General features: G+C 41.2%; 1 protein-coding gene across 2 annotated transcripts in view; it reads right to left on the bottom strand.

Moving 5' to 3' along the window:
• Nucleotides 1-516: 516 nt before the first annotated feature.
• KLF12 (KLF transcription factor 12) overlaps nt 517-26,977 on the bottom strand; it is a 479,922-nt gene continuing 453,461 nt past the window's right edge. Inside the window, exon 8 of one of the 2 annotated variants that reach the window (XM_067016247.1) lies at nt 517-562. In XM_067016247.1, coding sequence (XP_066872348.1) covers nt 525-562 — 38 coding nt within the window. In that variant the 3' untranslated portion in view covers nt 517-524. Of the gene's footprint in view, nt 563-23,633; nt 26,362-26,977 lie in introns of those variants that run through there. The other variant, XM_067016246.1, reaches the window with a different exon arrangement.

Consider the following 26,977-nt stretch of genomic DNA (forward strand, 5'->3'; position numbering starts at 1 on the left):
AAAGAAAATAAACAGCAACAACAAAAATAAAGTGGAATAAAAAAAGCCTGTTTACTTGTGGTGTTCACAAACAATTTGGTCTGAGAGTATTTGGCTACCAAGCTAGAGGAAGAGAAAACATGAAAAGACAGCCAGAACCAAAACACGATCCCAAGATCCTACACCCTCCCCTGAGGAAGCAGCCTGGCCCTTAACAGGAAGAAACAGACAGAAGATGGCCATGTGGATGTGTCTGGTGATGCTTGTCCCTTAGAAGATATCTTTCACTCAGCACCTTGGGAGCAGACAGGCCCACATCAAAATTGCTCCTCCTTCAGGGAGGATTAAAGGAAGAAAATGGCAGAGATCACTTCCCTTTCTCCAGAGTCAACACACATGTTGCTAACTGCAAGTAAAATAAATAAAGAAACCTACAGTAAGAAATAGAAAGGTAAAGAAATTGGGACAAAAATAAGACTCACCTTGGTGTTTTCTGTTATTCTTTCATCCTTCTCTGGATTCAAGGGGCTGCCAGGCTGTGCTCCTCACATCAGGGAAGTAAAAGTGTAGGTCCTGAAGGAACCTGAAAGAATTCAGAGTTTACACAATGTAGAAGAGAGACTACGTAACAAGTCTCCACCCATATTCTTCCACTAAATAAAGACTTCCTGCGTTGTAGGAAATATGTAGGATTGGAAGTCAAAGGAGAAGAATTTAGGTGCTGGTGGGTCTCTGAAAAGCACCCTGAGCTTCACTCCTTCTCATTTTGAGGAACATGAAGGTGGGGAGAGCAGAGTCTTCTGAGTGGGTTTTAGAAAACCTAGAGAAGAAGAAACCTGTGTTCCATTTTATACACTTACTCCGGAAGATGTCTTAGGATCCTCCTGAAGAAATAGGTTCTAAGTAGTATAGCTGTCTAACTAGTATAAGGGAGCAAAATTTCCCACCCCAAAATGTGTTTGTTTGGCATGTGAAGGCCCAAGACTCAGGAAGAACCTTTGACCTTCCTCCCTAACTGCCTAAAAGAGTTTAGATAGAGGGCTTGTTCCCAGAGTCCTTCCTCCCCTGTGAAGTCCCTGGTTTGGGACTGGCAGCCCCTTGAATTCAGACAAGGATTAAAGGATAACAGAACATCTACCCCCAACATCTTTTGTCTTTAGCTGAAGATGGTATTTAAGTTGAGGGCTTCGGCCATTTTGGTGAGATACTCAGTTTTCCTGGTCTCTCCCAAGTACAGTTGCTCTAAAACTTTTGTTTGATTTCCTCCTGTCAATCTGTCTCATGTCAGTTTAATTCTTAGACCAGCTAGAAGGACCTAGAAGAGTAGAGGAAAATTTCTTCCTCCCTGACAGTAGTTAGTGTCTTAGCCTCATTGGACCCCATACCCGAGTATGGCTTCAGTGAAGTAGGTTAGTTCCTGGAGCACAAATGTGGCTCACAGAGCAGGTGGAAAAGGTTGAACCCAATGGAAAGGGACCTGTATAAACTGGTGGTAGAGGGCCAGAGGGGGCAAGTGCCATCTCAGAGAGGACAGCCTTCCACAGGTGGTCAGTGCTCCGTCCTCATCTCACTCATACTACCAGAAGCACTGATTACAGCTTGTTGGCCCCTTCTTCTTGAGGCGCTTTCTTCACTGGGTTTCTTGCTTTCCACATCTCCTGGTTCTCCTCCTACCTCCCGAACCTATTCTTAGTCTTCTTTACTGATACTCCTTTTCTATTCCATCTGGAAAGCCCCAGGGATCAGTCTTATCTTCCCTTCCTTTTCTATTTGCATGTCTATACTTATTCCTTCTGAGTACTCGCCCTTTCCTAGGGCTCAAATATCACCATATCAGAAAGCCCTGTCTTGACTAACCTATCTTAAATAGTAGCTCCCACCTAGGATTTCCTGTCCCCAGACACCCCATGATATTTTTCTTCATAGCATGTATCTCCACTTAACAGTACATACACATATGTTTACTTTCATACGTATGTATGTGTATATTTGTTTCTACGAAAGCAGAAACTTTCTTTTGTTCACTGCTATATCCCAGAGCCTGAAACACTGCCTATCACACAGTAAGAGCTAAATAAATATTTCTTGAATGAATAATGAAAGAATGATGTCAGAGGACCCAAAGCCCAATTCTGGAAAAAAAAAAAGAGGTTGGAACCCCAGAGAAATTGCAATTGATTTTCCACTTTCCTGGTAAAAAGGAACTTGTATTAGACTTAAGATAAATAAATCCTTTTTTCTCTTGCAAATCTGAGTTGTGATTCATTTCATAATCGCTCACAAATAAAATCAAAGTTCAGTTGAAATATATTTATATAGTACTGAGTAGTTTTCAACTTTTTACTTTTTTAGTCCCAACACACTTGATAGACAAAAAACTTCCATCTGAAATGGTGGTTAGTTCTAAAATAAAGTTGGGTAGGGTGAGGAAATGGGAATCGCATAGACTCTCTTGATGAGGATATGTAGTTTGAAAAAAGCTTAATGATTTTGAGACAACTTGCTATACTGCTTGAGGATACTTGTCTCAGGATGGTAAGATGATTGATACAGGTGAAAATAAAGGCAAATCTCAAAATGCTTCAAAGTATGCAAGAAAAGAGAAAAAGGTGATGCTATAAAAATAGATTCTGGTGACATTGAAGGAGAAATTTCATATAATAGATAATCTTTAAGAAATGATTTTAGGAGGGAAAAAAGACATCAAGAGAAGGTAAAAGTGAGAATAAAAAAGGGTTTATGTGGGTAAAGTAATATACATCGTCTTATTTAATGTTAGCATGACGATAAAAGAATGAAGAAATGCACATATTCATTTAATAAGCATCCTTTCAGAATCTGCTCAGGCTCAATACTGGTGTCAATGAGACTGAAGTGACCTCAGCAGGGGTCACAATCTAAATGGGAAGGCAGAAAAGCCCCAGGACAATGGCCAGACAATATTGGGTGACTGTGGAGGATATGTATACACACACACACATACACACACACACACACACACACACACACACACACATTGATCTGCACACACAGACAGAAGCACCTATCGTAGCCTTGGGGAGAAATGGGTGTTATACTAACCAACAAAAATGGGGGAAGGTTAGGGCACGCTTGGGGTGGAGGAAAGTGGTTCACAGTATTCAACCAGGTACAAAGCCACTCAGACCAGAGAAAACAAATGACTTGGGAGCAGAAATTCCAGCAGAAGAGCAGCCTCCTGGGTTGGCTGACACCATGGCTGAATTCCTTCTAAAGGGTTGCCTGCCTGCCCACACTTTCAGCAGTTCTTTTCAACTGCAATGGGAAAAAGATGGAAATTACCAGTCTCCTAATGTAAGGGGGTGAGGGTTAGAAAAAAGACAGAAGGAAGATAGCAGAAATGGATAGATATTGGTTACAAAATCATGTGACATGTGACTTTAAGGGATGGAGGCTTAGGGAAAATCATGGGATCTGCTTAAATAAGAAAGGTGCAGGGAATAATATGCTGCAAGCAAGAAGGCAAACTAAGGTTTTCCATGTAGAGGGTTTAAAGCTGCAAGGGTACGGGGGATGTTAGACATGGCAGTGGGTGCGGCATCTCCCTTCTCAGAGTAGGAAATGCAGGAGTGCACAAGTGGCCCTCTCAGCTCCTAACTCTAGGCTCCACGGATTCCCCCCAGAGCCATTCTGTTACCAAACTTGATGTCCGAAAGCCAATACTTGAGAGAAAAGTGTTGGTTGGAAAGGAAAGTTTGCTTTATTCAGGAGGCTGGCCACCTGGGGAAAAGGTGGACTCATGTCCAATAAGCAACTCCAAAGATTCTGCCCCACCATGAAAGTTTTTAAAGGGAGAAAGGAGAAGTTAATCACAGTTAATCATTTGGGGAGGGAGTCAGAGTCTTCGTTATCTTCCACTGTGTGCAGGTTTTCTTCTGATTGGTTGGAGGTGAGGTAGCAGGGCGGGGCTCCAGGAATCTTGTGCTCAGCCTGACTTTACCATCCTCCACCTGGGGGGGGGGGGCTTATTTCCTGCAGAAGAACTCAAAGATATTGTGATATATATATATCCTTTGAGGAGGAACCAGGACCCTGCTTTATCACTGTACTATTTATTTTTTTCTTGATTGCTCCTCTGTGTTTCTGCATTTTCTCCCTTTTCTGATTGGCAACTGTTTGAATTTGCCCTTTGGAATTCCGGGAAGGTCAAGGGGACTGAATGAAGCCTATTTCCTACAAACAGAAAATGGGAGACATGGAAAGGATCTGTACCCGGCAGTGCCCCCACAGGGTCCTGCTTTGTTTCAATCCTAAGGACACTGCTTGGAAAGGAAAGGAAAGGAAAGGAAAGGAGGAGAGGAGAGGAAAGAAGGAAAGGAAAGGAAAGGAAAGGAAAGGAAAGGAAAGGAAAGGAAAGGAAAGGAAAGGAAAGGAAAGGAAAGGAAAGGAAAGGAAAGGAAAGGAAAGGAAAGGAAAGGAAAGGAAGGAAAGGAAAGGAAAGGAAAGGAAAGGAAAGGAAGGAAAGGAAGGAAAGGAAAGGAAAGGAAAGGAAAGGAAAGGAAAGGAAAGGAAAGGAAAGGAAAGGAAAGGAAAGGAAAGGAAAGGAAAGGGAAGGGAAGGGAATGGAAGGGAAGGAAAGGGAAGGAAAGGGAAGGGAAGGAAAAGAAAAGAAAGGGCTTCTCTCATGGACACCACCCCCTTGCATCTTTGGCAGGTGATTGAACGACAGTGACTAGTGAGATCAGGAATCAGTTAAACCTAGGTAAATCCATCAAAGTGAGTGATAATAATATTGCAAATGGAAAAATGGAGGATGTGAGGATGTATATATAGCCTGGACATATACTTTAAAAGGGAAGAAGACACAAAAAGAATCGCGAAAGCAGAAACAAACAAATGGGAAAAGTACCTGATGGTGGAAGGTGTGTGTGTGCAGGTATGTTCCATTCTGAACCTGGAAGTTGCTGTAGAAAAGAGGGCAAGGCCGTCAAGCCCTTTCTGGTGCCAGGTCTCCGCTGGACACCTGTTTTATGACATCTAGAGTTAAAGGCAAATGGTTAGAAGGAGGTTTGTGTGCCTGCACCAGGAGAAGGAGGATTAAGAATGATGATTACAGAATTGTTTTATAGTTTAGTGAGACTCTCCTTCAACATTAGGAGACAATGACAGTGCGTAGCAGTAGTGGACAAAAGATTTTTGAAGGCTTAAGAGCAACTTGTGTAAAAATGTAGTGACTACCCTAGTTCTCCTCCTTCCTTCTCTGAAATCCATGTCTCCAGACAACACCTCTTTCCGGAGTCCACACCCATAGAACCAGCCACACCAGGACAGCCACCTGGATGTCACACCGCACCTTGTCCACCAGTCTGGCTCTCTTCCTATGTTTCCAGGAAATACCACCATGATCTAGTTGTGTGGACCAGAAAGGTCACTCTCCCACCCATTCACTCCACATACCTGGTCAACACTCAAGTGCCTTTCAACAGTCATTTAATGCTCACACCAACCACATATAGCTTATAGTCCTTTTACCCATTTCAAAGATGAGGAAATTGACGCGCAGAAAGGTTCCAGTTACATGCCTAAGTATGGCTAAGTTAATTAGTAATAAATGAATCACAAAACATGCAAAACAGCTTCCATCGTACTCAGAGTAAAAGCCAAAAGATCTTTTAAGTGACCTCCAAGAACTAGCCCTCTAGACACCCCTGCTTGCTTATCTCCTACTGCTTTCACCCCTCCTGCTCCCTGGTCCAGAGTCTAACCATTTTGCTGGTCTAAGAATTGACACTGAAGCTCCTGACTTGGTGCGTGCTGGCTACTCATCCTGGAAATATCTCCCTGCTGGGTCCCCAAGCTTGCTCCATCAGGGACTCTTTGTGTCACTGTATTAAAGACCCCCCCACTGAGTTCTCTCTCTGACACAGCAGCTCTCACCCAGCGCTCCCTTTTTGCTTCCCAGCTATATTATTCTACAGCTCATTCATCACCACCTCAAGTTCCCCCCGAGGCATGACCTTTGGTAACTGTGTTCACTTTGTGTCTTTGGTACCTAGAACAGTTATTGCCATGGAGTGGACACTTTATATTGAACAAATGCAGATTCAGCTAGGCAAAAGCCTCTTGGACCTGATCCTATCTTCTCAAGCCTCTTGGACCTGATCCTATCTTCTCCTTCCCACTGTTCTGCCTGGGGTGAGGTCAGCTTCATAGCTTTTCAGGGTTCTTGCCATGATCTTAAATGATCTCCCCACTTCCAGTCTCTGTTCACTTGAATCCATTATTCACTTTTATCTAATTTTATACTGGTGTCACAGTTATCTTCCTATTATACAGATCTGAAATGTCATTTGCCTCTTCAGAGACCTTCAAAAGCCTCCACTGCCTACAGTAAAATCTGCATTTCTTACTTTGGGATTCATAGTGCTTTATCACTTTCCCTCTAATTCCCTTTACAAAAATTCCCCCAGTAACATGCTGTGTTCCAGACACACCAAGCTGCTCACTAGTCTTTGCAAATATCATAGATGGTCAGATTTGTTGTATTCCCTACCTGTTGAAATTCTTCAAGGACCAGTGCAAAGTCACCCCACCCCCCGCCCCGGCAAAGAAGGACGTTATGGGATAATATATGAAGAAAAAGAAAAGGAAAGGGAAAGTAAAAAGAAGAAGTCTACTGATCTTAGGGCAAATGAGAACTAATCCTTCCATGGAGCCAGGATTGGAAAAAAACATGGAAAAGGATATAAGAAACAGACTAAGAACATGTTGACTATAAGAGAACTGATACTGAACAAAAGCTGTGTTTGTTGCCTGGCGACTTTTCAGTTTTCCTTTTATTATAATAATTACTGATTTTTCTACCTTGTTTCAAAAGGTTTAAAGTTTATAACGGTAGATGCAGTTTCTTATGTGGACGTATTTCTGGGCCAGCTACTTGGCTAAGATGCTTTGCATGCATTAACTTATTTAACACAACATTATATGGGAGGTGATGTAACCCTTTTCTTTCAGTAGAGAAAAATGAGGTTTAAATTATTTGCTCAACATCACAGCTGGTAAAGGGGAAATCGGTTTGGGGACCCATGACAATCTGAATGCATGTTTCCTGCTCTTTTAATCACACCACGACATCCTTGAAATTTGGAGACATGTCCTGAGTAGTTCCTTTTTCTGTTTCTACCACAGTTCCTTTTTCTTCTCTTTCTTCTTTGGCAAAGCCATCATGTCCATGGCTTCACAGAGTAGCATACTTAAAAGTACAATACTATATTATATGGCAAAGTACAGAGCCACAAACCAGACAGCTAGTATCTTATTACCACGACTATACTGGAATTTCTCCTAAAAGGAGAAACTTTCCTGTCTTTACTCAGGTTGGCTTCATTTGTCCTCTTTTAGCACAAAGAAATAACAGCTCTTGTGCATTGTATTCACAACACCTAAATTTTAAGCAGAAATGCTGAAATGTATACCTAGTGGAATAATTTACATTTAGGGGATAGACTATAGTGAGGCTACTAAGTGAATGAGCTTTGGAGTCAGAGTGCCTGAGTTCAAATCCCAGCTGTGCTATGTACTTGCTATGAGACCACGGGCAATTTTCTGAATTTCCTTCTAAGCCTCAGTTTCCCCATCTACAAATTGGGGACAATAATAGCACTTATCTGAGATTCAGGCATGTCTGACTATGTTCGTTGAACTGGTGATATTGTCCCAAGGAATCTTAGGGGGGAAAAAAAAAACTCACAACGAAGGAAGGAGTCAGGTGAACAAGATTTAGTCACTGGGCACCCTGAAGACGAATTGATTATAAACTTGGATTCGTCTTCTGATTCAGTGTCCCTCACAACACCTCTACAACCAGTGGAACTGTGATTGGTGGGAATGGGAGGCAGGCCATATGGAAAATGTACAAGTGTGTTCTCAAAACACTATGAGACACTTGGTATTCCACTAACCAAGAGTGGAATTGTGGAAAGGGAAGGATGGCCTTCTCCCAGCAGTGCCACAAGACCCTGGGTAGCTTTATGCCTGGAAGTCTCTGCTGCACCAGTGATAAAGGAGTTAGATTAGCAAGCAGATTAAATGCCCATGAGGAGAGCAGCATCTGGTAGGTCTGGGGTATCCAATGAGGGGAAAGGAGGCTGGTGCAAAAGGGAAAATATCTTCATGTAGGAAGCAACTGAGAATGAGACACTCTTTGGGCGACCCCCAGGATGCACCCTCAGGACTTTACAGGGAGCTGGAGATCCTCAAATAGCAAGGATGTGAATGGTAAAGGATTATTTCATTATAGCCATGGAAACTTAGTCAAAGAACTCTGAAACAATTACCATATGAAAGAGACTAAGCTAGCCCAGGTGGTGGTTGATTACAAAAAAATGGCCACAAATTCTTCCCAACCATTTGCAATATGACTTTGAGCTCCTCCCATCAAAAGTGGAGTTTAGTTTCTCTGGTCCTTGAGTTTGGAATTGTCCATGGTACTTGCTTTGGTCAGTGTCACATTAGCAAACATGATGAAGGGAGCTAAAAAGTGCTTTCAGTGCAAGTAGCCCTGTTACACTGCTCTCGAGAACCCTACAACCTAGGCTAGCTCAGTTACCTTCTTTGTCCCTGCCAATAGCCAACAGGCAACCGAAAATGTGAGTGATTTCATTGGCTTCCAACTGACAACAAAGCATGATTGACTCTAGCTAATACCAAATGGAACAAAAATGAGCTGTCCCAGCTGAAGTCATTCCAGCTGACCCATTGAATTGTGAGCTAAAAAAGGGTTGTTGTTTTAAACCACTAAATTTGGGGTTGGTTTATAATCAAGGTCAAGGTTATACTGATCGACATCCATAGATCCATCCATGCATCCATTCATTCATCCATTTGTCTATTCATCCATCTACCTATTTCTTATTCACCTTTTTTTCCAAAAGGAACATAAGATTGTTTACAGTAAAGGACTAAATATTCAATAAAGTTAATCTAATAGAAATATTAGAAGATAGTGAAAGCATATATGCTGGTCACGAGGTGTAATAGGATTTCTGTTGATTAGTATTATATTTAACTCTGAACTTCCTGCAATCTAAAGAAAAAAATTAAAATATGTGAGTAACATAAAGAAGGTCAACCACAAAGTTCGAGTTATATGCTAGCACTTTATATATATTTACTAATGTTTACAGCTTTGTGATCTAGATATTGCTATTCCCATTTTATGGATAAGGAACTTGAAGAGTTGAGATATTTCTCTACTCAGCTAATATGTGGAGAGCTAAGATTTAAACTGAGGATTATCTGATTCTAAAATCCATGCCCTTTCCAACTCAGGGCAGACAAGAAATTTTCTAACATTTTATATAGGGGACAATGAAGGATACTCTAAATCTCTTAAATATCTCTCTTCTTCAAATATTAATTACTGTCTTAGTTCAAGATCCCATCATTTCCTACAATATACTGTTAGGCTCACCTTATAACCAGTTTCTCTGAATCCAGTCTTACCCCCTCCTACCTATCCTCTACACTTTTGTAGGAATGACCTTTCTAAAACTCAGGTATGATTGTGTCAAGCTCCTGAATAGTTTTTCAGTGGCTTCCCATTATCTTGAAGACGACAGTTTTCTATCCATGTCTGGAGTCTCATTTCCCACCAACACCACTAGGCTTCCCCCATTTTCCAGCCATACTGACTCCTTGCCAGTCCCCGGTTAGTCACCAGCTCTCTTTCTTCATGTTCTGTGGTCCCAATTCCTTTTATTATTTCTCACTCCTCACCTCCAACTCAATTCTTCCTCGTTAATACTGCTACTTCAAGACAGCTCAAACATCTCTGAGATTCCCAGGCTGAATCTGTGCCTTTGTTAAAACTTGTGCTATATACCACGTCATACTTTCTTGAGGAAGAGGGTGTGTCTTATTCATCAGTTTGTCCCTATCCCTTAGCCCAGTGTCTGGCACAGAGATTCCTTCAATAAGTATTTGTTGAGAGAAAGAATAATTGCCTTCAACAACAGTATTCCCAACAAATACAGAAGAAGTTCTGTATAGCTGATTTGAAGAATAACCTCAATTCCTCTGTAAACTCTGGGCCCAATGACATTAATATGGAAGTGATCATATTGCTTCAACCGTGTAGCCTTTCTAGAGCAAATACAAAAAGGGTACTCTTTAGAAGGAAGGAAGGGAGGGAGGAAGGAAGCATTTCTGAATGAGAACCTTTTAGCTATGGGCACTTTGACCTGCTTCTCCTGCACCGGCCACACCACCTTAGCTCCTTCATTGACCATCATGCCCCCAAATGATGCAAACCTACCTCTCCCACTAAGTCCACCCTAGGCTTTCCATGGTCACACTTCCCATTCAGGGTCACTAGTGAAGCATCATAAGCCACTCCCCCTACTGAGGCACCACAGAGAATTGTGGGAGAAAACAGAGAATCCTGGGACAGACAGAATTTGGGGAGAGAATGGAGAATTCTGGGGGAGAAAAGAGAAATGTGGGAGAACATGGAGGATTGTGGGAGAGCACAGAGGAATATGAGTGCCCACAAAGCACTGTGGGAGAAAGAAATGTGGATGAGAACAGAAAATTATGGTAGAGGGAATTACTGGAAAGAAGATAATGTGGGGAGAGAGAAGTAATTCACAACTGCTCTTCTACTAGCGTTTCCCACAGGGTCCACCCCCGTCACTTCTGGCCACTGCCCTCAGTCTGTCTGAGTCAAGCCCCTCCCTCTGAAGCCAAGCCACCTTTGCTCCTTCATGACCCTCCCCCTCCTGCCCCACAACTCCTTCTGGGGCCACGCACAGTGGTTATCCATGGCCATATCCAGTGCTCCATCATAGCCGCTGAGAATTGGAGTTGAGACCTGGAATTATGGGAGAAAACAGAGGCTTTGAGGAAAGAGAGAACTGTGGAAGAGAACAGAGACTTGTGGGAGAGAACTGTCAATAAGAGCAAAGAATTATGGAAGAAGGAAGGGCTTTGAGGAGAGACAAGGAATTGTGCTACATATAAATTAACGGACTTCTGTGCTTCTCATGGTCTGGTAGGAGTCATATCCCCTCAGTTACGGCTATGCCCACCCCCGCACTTCCTCTGGACCATGCTCCCTCATGTCCTTAATTCTACTCCCCTCTGGGCATGGCCACTGCCAGTCATGCCCCCCTCAACCCACCCCCCCGTGCTTCTTTATGGCCACACCCAACTTTCTGAGGCCATGTCTCTTGGCTCCACAGGGCCATGTGTTTTCTGGCGGGACACATTCTTTATCCCCTGTATATCGTGCTTTTCTTTTCCAGACCAATCCTCTGTGCTTTGCCTTGATTCTGCCACAACCTCCCAGGCGAAGTTCTTTTTGTTCCTTACAGTATGCTGCCTACCTCGTATTACTCACCTGTGGCCAGACTGGGTCCTCTGAATACCCATGTCCCTTGGGTCTCACTCCTTGTGCTCCATTGTAACCATGCCCCCTCCAACCCACCACACCCCTTCCACAAGGCCATGCCTCTATCCATTGGGCCTTGGCAAATACACTCTGTTCTAACCTCGTCTCCTCCCTCACCCACCATTCCTTTCCCTCCAAGGCCACTTTGCTGGTTGGGCCCTGTGTTAGTCCGTGGTCACTCCCAGCATGCCCCTTCCGTAGTCTCTGCCACACTTCTCCAGCCAGGACCATTCCATTCTCTTCCCACCCACCACCTCCCACTTCATCATTGCCATATCCCTGCAATCTTTCCTGGCCACATATATACAGTAGGTGAGCTCTGTCCCAGCTCAAGCCCTACTGTAAAGGGCCATGCCTTGTTTTTCTCAAAAACCCTGTAGTGGGCAGAGTCTCCTAAGAAACCCACTCAAACCAGAACTTAGGTCCAGTGACATTCATGGAGTGAGTTGAGGCTTGTGGACCCATGATCTTTGCTTAAAAAATGACTATCTTCAGGTTTCTCCCAGCTCTAAAGACCACCACTTGATTGGCAACTTCATCAGTCAGTGCGGACAATGGTGGATGGGTTGTGGACTGTGTTTTATCCAGCAATTTTTCATATCCATGAAAACCATTTTCCTTCCAGCCAGGTTTCATCTTTCCTAACCCAACATGTGTTCCTTCCAGGCCTGTAGTGGACGTTAAATGCTAAGCAGATGCATAGGGTAAGCACACACCTCTATTTCCCGAGTCTCTGCTAGATGACCTTTCCTAGGCATCCAGTGTCCTGTTGCTGTCTAGGACCTGTCAAGGCAATACTGCACTTAAACTGATCCTCTGGTTGCAGTCTGAGCTCTGAGATTATTCTGATATCCTTACTCCTTTCATTTTCAACTCTGGTTTTACAAGAAAACTATGAAGAGGTTATGACAAGCTTTCTTCTCTGTTCATAAATCTCTGAAAATACTTAGGAATACACTTAACCAGGAAGGTGAGAGACTTTGTGGTCTTTCAGAAGGAGAAAACTATATAGGTGACCCTTATAGATGAAAACTATAAGGCATTGATGAAAGAAATTTTAAAAAACACAAAAATGGAAAGATATCACATATTCATGGATTGGAAAAATTAAATACTATCCAAAGTGTTCTACAGATTGCATGCAATCCTTATTAAATGTTTAATAGTATTTTTTACAGAAACAGAAAAAAAAATCCAAAATTCATCTGAACCACAAAAAAAAAAAGGAAAAAAAAAACCTGAATAGCAAAGCAATTTTGAACAAGAACAAAGCTGGAAACATCACACTTCCTGATTTCAAAATATATTACAAAGCTATAGTAATCAAAACAATATGGTACTTACTAGAAAGTTAAGGAAGGTATAGTCAGGGGCTGATAGGTGGAAGAAGACTTGGCAATCACAGATCTTCTTGATCCAATTAATAGAATTACTTTGGAGTAGCAGACATAGGAAGCCAATTTTATAATACTTACACTGTCTTTTACACAATAAATTCTCAATCAGTCTTCACTGAATCTGAAGAAAAAGAAGGAGGAGGTGGAGGCGTAGGGGAAGGGGAGGGGAAAAAAAGGAAGACACTTTCCTCTTTGATGAAGAAACACTAGTAGTGAGGTTTGTCACAAGTGTATTAGTAGCTAAAGTTCCAAATATTGAAAGCAAATTGCTTTTTAAAATAAATCAGAGTGGATTTACGATGATCACTATTATAGTGTCACTTTCAACCATTTGCTTTGTTAACCATGGAGAGAAAGGGATATAGTTACAGTCTGTGAATGGGAATTAAACAGGATACAGTCATGGGAGAGTATCATTAAGGTGAGCTTCATCCAGCAAGTGCATGAGGGTCAAAAAAGGTGGAGAATTCTGTTTTAGATTATCTTCTCTACCATTTCTCTCACTCGGGCATTTGAAAGGATTATGCCAATAATAACTGGAAGTTACACTCTCTAAAACTGTATTTTGTACAGAAGCTGGATCCCCATGCTATAGAAACTAGAAGACAAGTAAAAAGTTAATATTCTACCTTCAAGTCAAGAAGCTAGATCAGCACTCCCTTAGCGTATTAGTTTTCTGTGGAAACCCTAAAAACTTAGTGGCTTAAAACAACACAAACTTTTTACCTCACAGTGTTGGAGGGTTAATAGTGTGGGAATGGCTTAACTGGGTCCTTGCTCAGGGTCTCTCCAGGCTGAAATCAAGGTGCTAGCCAGGGCTCTGATCCTATCTGAGACTCTGGGTCCTCTTCCAAGCTCACTGGTTATTGACAGAATTAGGTTCCTTGTGCGTCTAGGACTGAGGCATTCAGCAACTAGAGCCCACACAGTTCCGTGCCACAAAGCCCTCTCCGTATGATGCCAGTTTGCTTCTTCAAGACTGACAGGAGAATCTCTCTGACTTCTTTAAGGGCTCACCTGGTAAAGTTAGGCACAGGATAATCTCCCTAATTTAAAGTCAACTGATTGGGGACTTTTTTATATCTACAAAATCCCTTCACAGCAGTAACCTAGATTACCATTTGGCTGAATAACTGGGATAACGTACATACTTAGAGTGAAGAATCTGGGGCTCTCTTAGAATTTTGCTTTCCACACTTGAAATGGAAAACATATCCCTATTTAAATATCTGTTATCACTAGTGTTGCTGCTAAGATTCTTGAGGATCCAAGAATTGCCTTTCACAATTTTCATTTTTGGGGAAAAAAATTACCTTCACAAAACTAGTGCAAAAAACAGTTGCCTCTTCTTAGCTACTTGGATATACTTCAAATTGAAGGAATTTTTTAAAAAAAGATTTTCTATGACAATTAAACTGTGGGAAGTCATGTGGGAAAATAAGACTAGTTAGTTGCAAGAAATGTAGATCATGAAAGGGACTCCACAAGAAGAGGTCAAGGTACCACTAATTAAGAAAAGATTGTGTTGAATAGCCAGTCACCTGGATTAAATTAAGTCCATTTCCTTGGATACAAGGCGCCTGGACTCTGACAACCAGTCTGTTCTAGAATCCCTCTGTGCCTTTTTAGTAACCCACAGAAAATTTGGTATTCAATACTTTGAGTCCATAAATCCATTAAAAAAAATAAGAATGCACATTACTTTCTGGGAGGTCTGCTTGTTCTAAGGAGCAAAGAATAAAATAATTATCTCACACAATGCTGCAGGTGTAGAATGTAAGAGCAACTTCAGTAACTGTATGTGCAATTGATAATAGGTCTCCAGTGAAAGAACATTTTTAGATCTCCATTTTCTCATAGTTTCCTTTCTTGTGAAATAGCTAATGCCAAAATTAGTTCAATTGCTCTTTTTGGAAGCCTTCAAAAACTGCAGTCACATTATTGGTTCTTTTGTTTAATACATTCTATCCATATGCTGCTGGCTGGCCTATTCAGAGAGCTCAAACCTTTGTGTATGCCCTTGGGAAAAGATGTGTGGCCTCAATTTCTAATCAGGAAGTGCAGTTTCTCAACTTGACTCTGACTTACATTCAATTGATATGGTTCAATTTTTAAATGCCAATAAAACTGAAAATATCAATAGTGTTCTAAAAGTAAATTTATTTTTGTCCACAAATAATTGTGAAGTCCTTGTATTAGGATTATAAAGTTGTAGTTGAATAGCGTTATTCAAAGATCTGTCTCTGACGTGATAAGCCACATGCAGAAATGGATTCCTTTGTAAATGATTGTCCTTTCAATAGTTTATAAAATGCCAATTGCTTAAGCAAAAAAAACAAAAAACAGAGAAAAGTTTTTTAAAAACTTGGCTCTGGACTTGGAAAAACTAGAAACAGAAGGTTAATTCTAAAAATGAAAACACTTTTACTGGATTAACCAACAAGTAAATTGAAAAACAATAAGGATTAGTTAAAACACTTTTGCATTCTAGAAATACAGTTACTAACTGCCTTATTGTCTAACTCTCCACTCCTCAGCGGATGATTTATCTCCTTCACTGAGAAAATAAACCATCTCTTCAATTTCCAGGCAGAATCCCTTCAAGTTCACTTCCCAAAGCTTCACTGCACACTTACCTGCAGGCACTTCATGAAAGGCTGTTGAGAGAGGAATGGATGGGTGAGTGCAGATCTTCATTCTTGACTCCTTTACTTTTGTCAAGTAGAAGAGGTCCTCTCTTGTTACTTAACTAAGCCTTCTGAAGACCAAGTCCTCCTCCTGTTTTTTTGGCTCCATCCTCCAAAGAAATTCTTGGATCCTCCCTCGTCAGGGACCTACATCAGTCATCAGTCAATCCTTCTCTTATATACCTTCCATCTCTCTTGGATCTTTCTATTGCCAAGTCCAAGCTCATACTGCTTGCCGTATGACAGGCCAATAAATCAAGGTACAAGTTGTTGGGGCAAACAATAGTGACTTTATTTGGAAAGCCAGCAAACTGAGAAGAAGGTCGACTAGTGTCCCAAAGAACCATGTTACCTGAGGTAGAATTTAGGCTTCTTTTATACTAAAAGGGGAGAGGGTGTGGCTGGTTGCTGCAAACTTCTTGGTGCAGGAATCCTTTGTTCTTGCAGCTGTCCATGTAGGCCTGTTCATCATGTTCCTGAAAACCTCCAACAAGACAAATGTCATTCTCTGTTCTGCAACTATTTATCTCTATGTGAATGGAAAAGTATTATACCTTTAAAGGTCAGAGCCTTGAGTATGGGCTATCATGTATATTTCAGGCTAGAGGCAACTTTCTTTCAGGAAAGGTGCAGAGGCAGCATGACTAAGCACAGGCAACAGAGCACAAGGCTTAGAGCTAAAGGAACAGATCCAATGTGGAGTCAAGTTTGTTCTTCTCTGTTACATTTGCATTTTTCCATTAACAAGGAAACATGCTTCAGCTTTCTTTTCTCTGATGTGTGTGTCTGTGTGACTCTGTACACGTATATACACCTTTATTACATTTACAAACACGTATGTCACATTGTATTTAGACATTCCCTTGTTGATAACCATTTAGTTTGGTACCAAATTTTTGCCTTTATAAACATTTCCCTGTCTCCTTGCACACAAGTGTGACCATTTCTCTGGGACAATGGTCCTCAAGGGTCATATCCCAGACTTATTAAGATAAGATCTCCAAGCCTGTTTCTTAAAAGCCTTGCAGATAATTCTAATGAGCAGCTTTCAGTTGAGAACTACAGCTCTAGAATGAGAAGTAGAAAATCTGGGTAGGAAGGTATGCACACTTTACACTTTATTACATATTGCACAATTACTTCCCAATGTAATTGTGCCTATTTTCTATCCTGTTAGCATGGTAAGATTTTTTTTCTTCTTGCTTGCTACCATGTGGTATTGCCAGACTTTTTCATTTTTGCCAATCCTAGTATGAAATTGGATTTCAAATTATTTTTATTTTGATCTATCCCAATTACTAACAAGTTGGATCATCTTTTTGTGTATTTTTTCATCCTGGTTCTTTCTTCTGTAAATTACCTGCTCATATCTCTTGTCTATTTTTCTGGTGGTGATTTGTCTTTTTCTTATTGATTTATAGGTGAGGTTCAAAATATATTCTGTGTAATAATCTTTTTTCTATATGTGCAAAGTATCTTCTCCAAGTGTGTTGCTAGTTTTTAAAACTTGTGGGGTTTGAGTGATGCTGCCTAAGTTCAGTTTCCAGCTCCACAGCTTCTGTTAAGTTGTTCTTTTTTATAATTGGAATTGACTATTCTTAGACTTTTCCTCTTTCATATGGATTTCACTGCCCTTTTTTAAAAAAAATTCATATCACTTTCTGCAGAATTAAAGTCCAGAAAGGAGTGTCATATGTTCTAATCCTGGCTGCCAGGGGCATGGATCTTTTCAGCTTTGGAAGTGGAAAATGGGCTCTGTTCTTCACCAGAACTTTTGAAATCAGAAACTCCCCAAACAGCAAGGAGAGTTTAGATGCTGAGCAGCCAAAAACATGAAAAAAATCTACTGTAGCTTCTAAAATTTAACTAAAGGCAGTAGCATGCTAGTAAATATTTAACTGGCACTCCAGGGGGAAGAAGCATTGATTTGGAGCATTTGTCAATTTCTGGGGTGTATGTATCCCACTATAACAAATTTAAAGCTACCAGTGTGATGTTTCTTAACATAGAGTTGGGAAGTAATGAACTCAATCCTCTCTCAATAGCTGGTATGAGCCTGCTCCTGGACAAAATTGCAACAAGTGTAACGATTGTTATAAGTTTGATTTCTCCTTAACAATAACAAAGAAAAAAAATCCCAAGTTCTCCTTTAGTTACAGCCCTTCACAGATGATTGTCATGGAAGGATTGTCTACACCTGCTAACCCCACCACCTCAAACCATTCATTCTTCATCTCTGCTCTAAGTCCATACACTCCAATATATATTATCTAATTAGCCTGTGGCAGCTTAATTCCTGAACACTTCCCTGTACTTTTGGAGCAATCTCTACCATGAACTTTTGTGTCTATCATGAACATTAGAGTCTGCAACACTGCATTCTTCCATGGTCTGTCTGATAATCAACCTGCTCTTTCTCAGTCTCGTTTATAAACATCTTTTTGTCTGTCCTCCCCTTGAATGTCAGGATTCCCCAATTCCCCTATGGCTCTATCGTGACCTCTCTTCATACTCTACACCATCATTTCTTGGGTTGGCTGAAAAATTCATTCAGGTTTTTCCGCAAGATATTATGGGAAAACCCGAACGAACTTTTTGGCCAAATAGAGATTCCTGATTTTATATCTTCAGCCCTGTCCTTTCCGTTGAGGTCCAGACCTATACAGGTAGTTCAAACTGCTTTTGGGCAATTTTGTCTGGACGTCTTCTTGGCACTTCAAATGATACGCTTGAAACTAAACCTGTCATCTTCCACCCACCTTACTCCTTGATCCAACCCCCTCTCTCTTCCACTATCCCAAGCCAAAACCTTCTCCTCTTCATATGTTCCTTATCAAAACCAGAAACATGTGAGTGGCTTTCAAGTCCTCTGTTTCGCTAACCCACAGCAAATCATCACCTAGTCTCTTAGACTCTTCCATTTGCCCTACTATGGCCTAAGATGAAGCCACCATTAACTTTTGATGAATGCAATATCTTCCTCGTTGGATTTCTTGCACTACACTACAAGTTATTTTCCTCCAAAATCTAGTGTTCTTGTTCAAAGGCACATCTGATGTTGTGACCTTTCTACTTAAAATTTTTCAAAGATTCCTGAAAGTCTGCAGAAAAAAATACTTTAGCAAGACATTCATGGTTTGTAGTGCTAATTGTGATTGACCCCATCCATTCCCAATCCTATCCTCCTACTATGCAGCCAAATAATTTTAGGAATTGACATTTGCTTCAGAGGCAGATCTTGCTTAGTCTAGCCAGTCATGATGATCACATCCCCCTTGCCAATAATGGATTTTGGAACCCAGGGCTGAAATAATTGATGCTGGACATTCCACTGGTGACATTTATTGATGGAGCTGTGGATATGGTGACTAAGTTGGTCTACTCTAAGACTGAAGTGAGGAAGTTTTATTCCACAAATAGGAGAGTTCTCTCTTCCCATATTGAGGTACAGTAAAAGGATATAACCTTGATTACTCTTGGCTGCTATCTTAACAGGCTAAAGCTGATGCTGTGGAAGACAAAGCAAAATGATGGAGGAAACCAACCAACCATGAACATACTATAACTTACTTTTCTAAAGCTGATATGAAATCATCCTAAACATTATAAGGCTCTTCATGACCTAGTCCCTAATTACCTTTCTAGCTTCACCTCTTCTTTTTTTTTTTAAACATCTTTATTGGCGTATAATTGCTTTACAATGGTGTGTTAGTTTCTGCTTTACAACAAAGTGAACCAGTTATACATATACATAGGTTCCCATATCTCTTCCCTCTTGCGTCTCCCTCCCTCCCACCCTCCCTATTCCACCCCTCTAGGTGGTCACAAAGCACCGAGCTGATCTCCCTGTGCCATGCGGCTGCTCCCCACTAGCTATCCACCCTACGTTTGGTAATGTATATATGTCCATGCCACTCTCTCACTTCGTCACAGCTTACCCTTCCCTCTCCCCATGTCCTCAAGTCCATGCTCTAGTAGGTCTGTGTTTTATTCCTGTCCTACCCCTAGTCTCTTCATGACATTTTTTTTTTCTTAGATTCCATATATATGTGTTAGCATACGGTATTTGTTTTTCTCCTTCTGACTTACTTCACTCTGTATGACAGACTCTAGGTCCATCCACCTCACTACAAATAACTCAATTTCATTTCTTTTTATGGCTGAGTAATATTCCATTGTATATATGTGCCACATCTTCTTTATCCATTCATCTGTCCATGGACACTTAGGTATCCTCCATGTCCTGGCTCCAGCTTCACCTCTTCTTATCTGTCTTCTTACACTCACTGTGTCATCTGAGGACCAGCAGCATTGGTATAACCAGAGAATTGGTTAGAAATAGGGAACTTTAGGTCCTACCCTAGAGCTACTGAATCAAAATTTGCAATTTAATAGTTTTCCTAGGTGACCATATGCACGTGAGAGTTTGAGAAGCACTGCCTTTGCCAGTGGTTCTCAAGGTGCAGCTCCCAGACCAGCAGCATCAGGGTCAATATCCCCTGAGAACCTATTAGGAATACCAGTGCTCAGGCCCCCAGACCTACTGAACCAGAAACTCTGGGGGTGCTATTCCCAGCAATATGTGTTTTAATGACTTTGTCACTTCTCCAATACCATGCATAGGATTTGTATTTGTAGGTGATGCTGATACTGTCTGTCTCTAGACCACTCTTTGAGAACTATTGGTCTATACTACTGTTTCCTAAACTGGCTGCACATTGAAATCACTTAAAGAGCTTTACAACTTACTGATGTCTGCATGACACGCTCAGAGAATCCTGATGTAATAGATATGGAGTCCAACCTGGCCATTGAGGAGTTGTCAAAGGTCTCCAGGTGACTCTAATTTTCAGCAAATCTGAGACCACTGCTCTACACTCTAACCATACTCAGCTACTTCTGCTGTTTCTCCAAAACCATAAAACTTTCTTTCTGCTGAACCAAATCACTTGTTTCTCCCATCTCACCTTTCCATTCGTTACCTGACTGACTTGTATATGCCTTTTACAACCCAGTGCAGGTATCACCTCTTGCAGGAAGATTTCCCTGATGGCCAAGTTTGGATTAAGTGCTCTGGCCATGTACTCACGTGGCAGCCAGAGCAATTCTCACATGCTAGTCCACTTTGTTTCTTCTGACCTGTCTTCCTTATGGAATTAACAGTCATCTGAGTGCAGGAACTCAGCCACAGACACTGTTTCGTTCCTGTGTTTAACAAGATTGCACAAAAGTGGGTGCTCAATAAGCATTTGTTGAATAATACACATTAGGGTGGGAATTTTGTCTTCAACTTCCTTGGTGATGGTCATAGCTCTTCAAAAAACTATTTATAGAATTTTTATAATTACTTCTTAAAGGAACTCTTTCCATGTAAAAGCCTCCAAATAGAAAATGCTATAGATGTAGGAAAACTAGGGGAAAATAAAACTAGGGAAACTTGGTTAACACCATCGATTTACTGCTGAATGAGGTCTGGACATTGTGTAAAATTAGTTATTTTTCACTGGGCCTGGGATGTGGATTTTGACTAAGACTGGATTACCATGATGACTATATACAGCATCGATGTGATAAAGAGCTGGGTTGGGGGCAGAAAATTCCAGCTTGGCCACTTACTCATGGTGGGTCTTTGGGCAGCTGCTTGCCTTCTTTAAGTCTTACAGTCTTTACCTCTAAGATGGGTAATGTTTGCCTCACAGGGATATGAAAAGCTTAAATGAGACAACATTTTTCAGGCACGTAGCACAATACCTGGTACATAATAAGTGCTCCATGAGTGGGAGCTAAGAGTTAAGAGAGTATTTCTAAATTCCATTTAGACTTGTGGGTAGAGTTTGGTGCCATCTTTGCTGACCAAACTATTTTTCAAATATAAGCTTGGTCTCTTCAGAATCTTTGCATTTTACATATATATATATATATATATATATATATATATATATATATATATATTTTTTTTTTTTTTTTTTTGTGGTACACGGGCCTTTCACTGTTGTGGCCTCTCCCGTTGCGGGGCACAGACTCCGGACGCGCAGGCTCACCGGCCATGGCTCACAGGCCCAGCCGCTCCGCGGCATGTGGGATCTTCCCAGACCGGGGTACGAACCCGTGTCCCCTGCATCGGCAGGCAGACTCTCAACCACTGCACCACCAGGGAAGCCCTGCATTTTATTTTGAACGCTTGATTACCCAGGGACAAAACCAGAAACTGTTTCCACGCCTACTCCTTCCCTGCCATCCTCACAAATATCCTCCTATGGATATTACTTCTTTCTCCTGGACAATAGCTGCATTACAAAGTAATGAAAACTCCCATGAAGGGGGGTGAGGTGGGATGAATTGGGAGATGGGGGTTGACATATATACACTACTGATACTATGTATAGAATAGATAACTAATGAGAACCTACTGTATAGCACAGGGAACTCTACTCAATACTCTGTGGTGACCTAAATGAGAAGGAAATCCAAAAAAGAGGGGATATATGTATACGTGTAGCTGATTCACTTTGTTGTATAGTAGAAACTAACACAACATTGTAAAGCAACTCTACTCCAATAAAAGTTCAAAAAAAAGTAATGGAAACCCCCAAAAGATGGCCCAGAGGAACAGAAGGATGGGAGGGCTTATTTGTGGATGATTGGCCCACAAGCAACGGATTATGATTCTAACTGAAAGTCCCAGAAATGCAGACCTTCAGAGCCGACGCCAGCCTATGCAGGAGGAAAGGAATTACAATTTACCTGGAGGTTGAGCTGTGTAACCCACAGCTATAAAATATAGCCCTACGTGTGTTAAATGCTGAACCAGGGCACATTTAGACAAGAAATGTTTATTTATAGGCATCAATAAAGTGAAAGCATAAGCTGTATGGACAGAATTGGGCTGGTCAAGGGCAGCTAATTCCTGCAAATACCTTGTTACTCATTGAATGTAAATGATCTACTTCTGCATTTTATCATGTTTACACAGTGATATTTTGTGGTAGGTGCTTCCAGGTTTATGTGTATCTTTAATCTGGGAAAGTCCAGGGCTTATTCACTCTTATGTTGAATAAAAGGTCACTGGTTAGGGGCTTCCCTGGTGGCGCAGTGGTTGAGAATCCGCCTGCCGACGCAGGGGATGCGGGTTTGTGCCCCGGTCCGGGAAGATCCCACATGCCCCGGAGCGGCTGGGCCCATGAGCCGTGGCCGCTGAGCCTGCGCGTCCGGCCTGTGCGTCCGGAGCCTGTGCTCCGCAACGGGAGAGGGAGAGGCCACAGCAGTGAGAGGCCCGCGTACCGCAAAGAAAAAAAAAAAAAAAAGGTCACTGGTAAAAATCGGGAACCAATCTAAAACAAGAGAGAGACGGGAAGTTTTGTCAAGTGTGTACATACCAACTTATTTCAATATTTTCTTAAAAATCCATTGTCTCTAAACAAGACATGGCTTCTCATATTGCAAATAAAAAAATCAGACATTTCAACGAGGCAAGCAAAAATACCAACAGAAACAATACCCTAAATAGTGTCCTCAGCTTTCATTAGAGCCACAGAGAGGTACCTTTGTGTGGCTACAGTGGGTAAAAGGGGATAAGTAGAGTGAGGTGAAAATAAACAGAACCCCAAACTTCAGATATCGTATTTTATTTAAATGATCCAGCATCCTATGAAGTTGTTGCTATGTGTTATCCCCATTTTACAGATAAAGAATCTGAAGGTCAGCAAGCCTCATTTACCTGCCTAAGACTCACAAGGTCAGCAAGCCACAGGGCTGGTCACCAAGTCTGGGTTCTTCAGCCTTTTGTCAAATCCTGAGTTTTCCTCTATAATGTGATTTTTTTGTTTGTTTCGTTTCTTCAGAAAAAAAATGTTGTATGTGTGTGTGTTTTCTTTATTCATTGTACAACTCAACATCTTTCTTTTTTAATACAGAGAAGAGGCGTTTGGGGGTATTGGATTTGTACGCTGAATAAATGTGTTTGACATATCTGAAAAAAATTTTCTACAGCTCTACAGCATGAAAATTCATCCCACTGAATTTCAGCTTCTTGATATTATCACACTGAACATTCTGTTCAAGGATGGAAAAAAATATTGTGTTTCCCAAATGACAGACACCGAGTGGTTAAGGAAGTTAAAAAGGACACTGAATGAATGTATTCATAAACTCATAAATATGACTTTATTCTTCATATATATAAAATCTGAAATCTGTTTTGTGAGGCAACATTCCTAATGTAAATATTCCTGGCAAGATATTAGCAATTTTTTAAAAAAGTTTTTAATAATCCTTTTGCTGCTTTGACCAGTTCTCAACCACTCCGCCGAGGGACATTCAGTTCTCCTAGAAAAAAGAACAGGAGTTTCCAGAAAAAAAAAGTACAGCTCTCCTAACCTATGCTTTTGCATTTCTAGTCTTCCTCCCATTTGCTCTTTTGTTGAAAAAGAAAAATGGCATTTGAGAGCAGTTTGCAATCAAATAGCAGACTGAGTAGTGAAAACTATCAAAATCAGATTTGATTTTCCCAGAACTCTCAAATAAGAGACATACCTTCAGTGAAGTAATTTGTAGAAAACTGTTTTTCTAAACATTTTCCATCTGTGTGTTGGATGGAATAATCCACCAGGGTATTAGATTGCAGGGACTCCAGTGCATGAAAGTGTATTTTGACAAATCCTACTCAACAGGGACTGAGCAGATGAGTGACACGTCCTTTACTTCTTAGGCAGACTCACCCTGAGCAAAATTATAAGCCAGAAAAAGATTATTTTCCAGGGCTCTTGTCTCTCCTTCATGAACCTCTGCACAATTCTCTCCTTACCCCTTTGCCACTTCGGTAACTCCCAGCCACCGCAAGCAACCACAATGACCACCAAAAAAGCACACAGTCACACGAGGGAGGTGTTTGTACTAACTTCATTCTCCTTCTTAATCTAAACCTGCTCTTGTAAATGCATCTCCAGACTCATTAATATTAAGGTGCGACTGTTGATAAGGTTGCCACTTTTGCTCTTCAGGCTTATTTGGTAAGTGATTAGAAGCCTTAGGGAAATAGATGAAATCTAATGGGTAATTTCAAACACCAAGTGCATAAGTAGAGAATATATTTACTGAGGAGGTGGGCTAGAAGGGGTGCTTTTAGCTGACCCCCAAATAAAGTAGCTAAAAATCTGTGTATGCTTAAGGCAGATACCCTTTCATACTTAAGTAGCTGCGATCTCCTTTGTTCCAACATTTAAAGCCCACACTCACAAAATAAAATATCGCCTTTACCTTCCTGGAGATCGCAGGGAGATGGCCCCAAACTCTGCAGAAGACAGTGATAATGATAAAGGGATCTTTGCTGTAGGTCTGATTGAGAACATGGGCGTTCTAAGGGCAGGGTATCCTGAGAGAGGGAGAGGGACTGAGCCGCCGTGTGTCCGCTCTTTTAAAGTTCACAAAACGGGTAAGTTACTCCCACTCTTCTGGGGAGGAAACACAGAGGGGTGGAGAATGACTGGGTCGATCTTGCTGAACTTTCCTTCCTGTGGAAATCTCTTCCCTTTATGAACTTGAGGAACGGGGAATGACAACAAAGGGTGACTTTGGGCAGGCTCTGCACTGTCATGTTGTATATGTGATCCTGTTTATACCTCACAACACCCGAGAAGGCGGTGTTTTCTTTACCCCCAGTGTTAACATGTGTCTCCTTAGGCAAGGAGCTTGCAGGCATCACTCTACTGGTAAACTGAATAACCAATATCTAAAAACACTCTCGTCTGACCTTAACACGAATACTCTTTCCACTGTGCCAATATTTTAAATATCTTCAACTTCTATGACACAAATGAATTTATCTATAAAACAGGAACAGACTCACAGACATAGAGAACAGACTTGTGGTTGCCAAGGGGGAGGGTGGGAGGGGGGGAGGGATGGAGTGGGAGTTTGGGATTAACAGATGCAAACTATTATATATAGAATGGATAGACAACAAGGTCCTACTGTGTAGCACAGGGAGCTAGATTCAATATCCTGTGACAAACCATAATGGAAAAGAATATGAAAAGGAGTGTGTATATATGTATAACTGAATCACTTGGCTGTAGAGCAGAAGTAAACGCAACATTGTAAATCAACTCCACTTCAATAAAATAAATTTTAAAAAGCCTCACCCTTCTGTAACAAGGACTAAGGTAGTAGCTCCACCAGTATATTTTATCAAAAGTTTTTTTCTTAACCTCTGTCCTCAAAACATTCACAGTTCCAAACTTCTACCTAGATCCTCTGGCACAAATGGAGATGAATTCATCCAATTTTGATAGGAAGTCTTTTTTTTTCTCTCATCATGGAATCGAAAATGCCATCATTACACCATGTATCAACAACCGACTGAGGCCAATCTCAGTCTTCTTTACATTTATATCAAACATGTCCTATTTGTGAATTGATTCCAACAGCCAATGTCATTACTTTCAATCTAAGGTAGAGGAATCTTTCATTGAAAATACATTCAAAAGAAGTAGGACTCTAAGAAATATGATGGGAGGGTCCTTTAGTTGATAAGGAAGTGAAGAGATGCCAAACACCAGTGCCTATGTGAAGCTTTACGGAGCAGTTAACCTTGAGACTTCACTGTATGTAAAGATTAAACTGCAATTTCTGGTTAGCAGATTTACAGAGCTTTACAAATACCTTGGTTTCACTGTTTGTGCTTTTATCTACTTCTGGATTTTATTACTGCTTTCTGTCCAGTGATAGTCTTTATACACACAGAATGCCAAGAGATTAAGCAGTGAAAAGGAGTCCAAAGGTTTCCTTTGTCATCTTTGATGTCTTAAAGGTCTTGATAGAGAGATGCACCTTCCACCAGTTAGAGATCCATAGAAAATGCCACCCATCTCTCCTGCATGGGTGACAAAATTTTCATAAATCAGTCTCCACAAATAAAGGTAAAGAAAATGTTAAAATAGTAGCTCTCCAGGGTTATGGTGGAAAATAACTAGTCCCTGATTAGCAATTCACTGCATAGGCACAAAATCAAATTAAATACTTTATATGATACAGTCAGCATACTGGCAAATAAATATATCATAGTTACATATCATTAAAAAAGGGACTATGGGGGCTTCCCTGGTGGCGCAGTGGTTGAGGGTCTGCCTGCCGATGCCGGGGACACGGGGTCGTGCCCCGGTCCGGGAAGATACCACATGCCGCGGAGCGGCTGGGCCCGTGAGCCATGACCGCTGAGCCTGCGCGTCCGGAGCCCGTGCTCCGCAATGGGAGAGGCCACAACAGTGAGAGGCCCGCGTACCGCAAAAAAAAAAAAAAAAAAAAAAAAAGGGACTATGGTTATGGTTTTATGTGAATAAAGACAGCCACATCAGTGTAGAAAATGAATTTTTAAAAAAGGAAATGCAAAATTTTTAGACCCCATCTGGGCTGAATGATTCTAATATTACAGAATCTTTCACAAAAGACAGGAAATGACAATGTTAGCATAAAATACATTAATATTGGAA

Source organism: Kogia breviceps, chromosome 16 (assembly GCF_026419965.1).
Source record: "Kogia breviceps isolate mKogBre1 chromosome 16, mKogBre1 haplotype 1, whole genome shotgun sequence".
Classification (NCBI taxonomy): Eukaryota; Metazoa; Chordata; class Mammalia; order Artiodactyla; family Physeteridae; genus Kogia; species Kogia breviceps.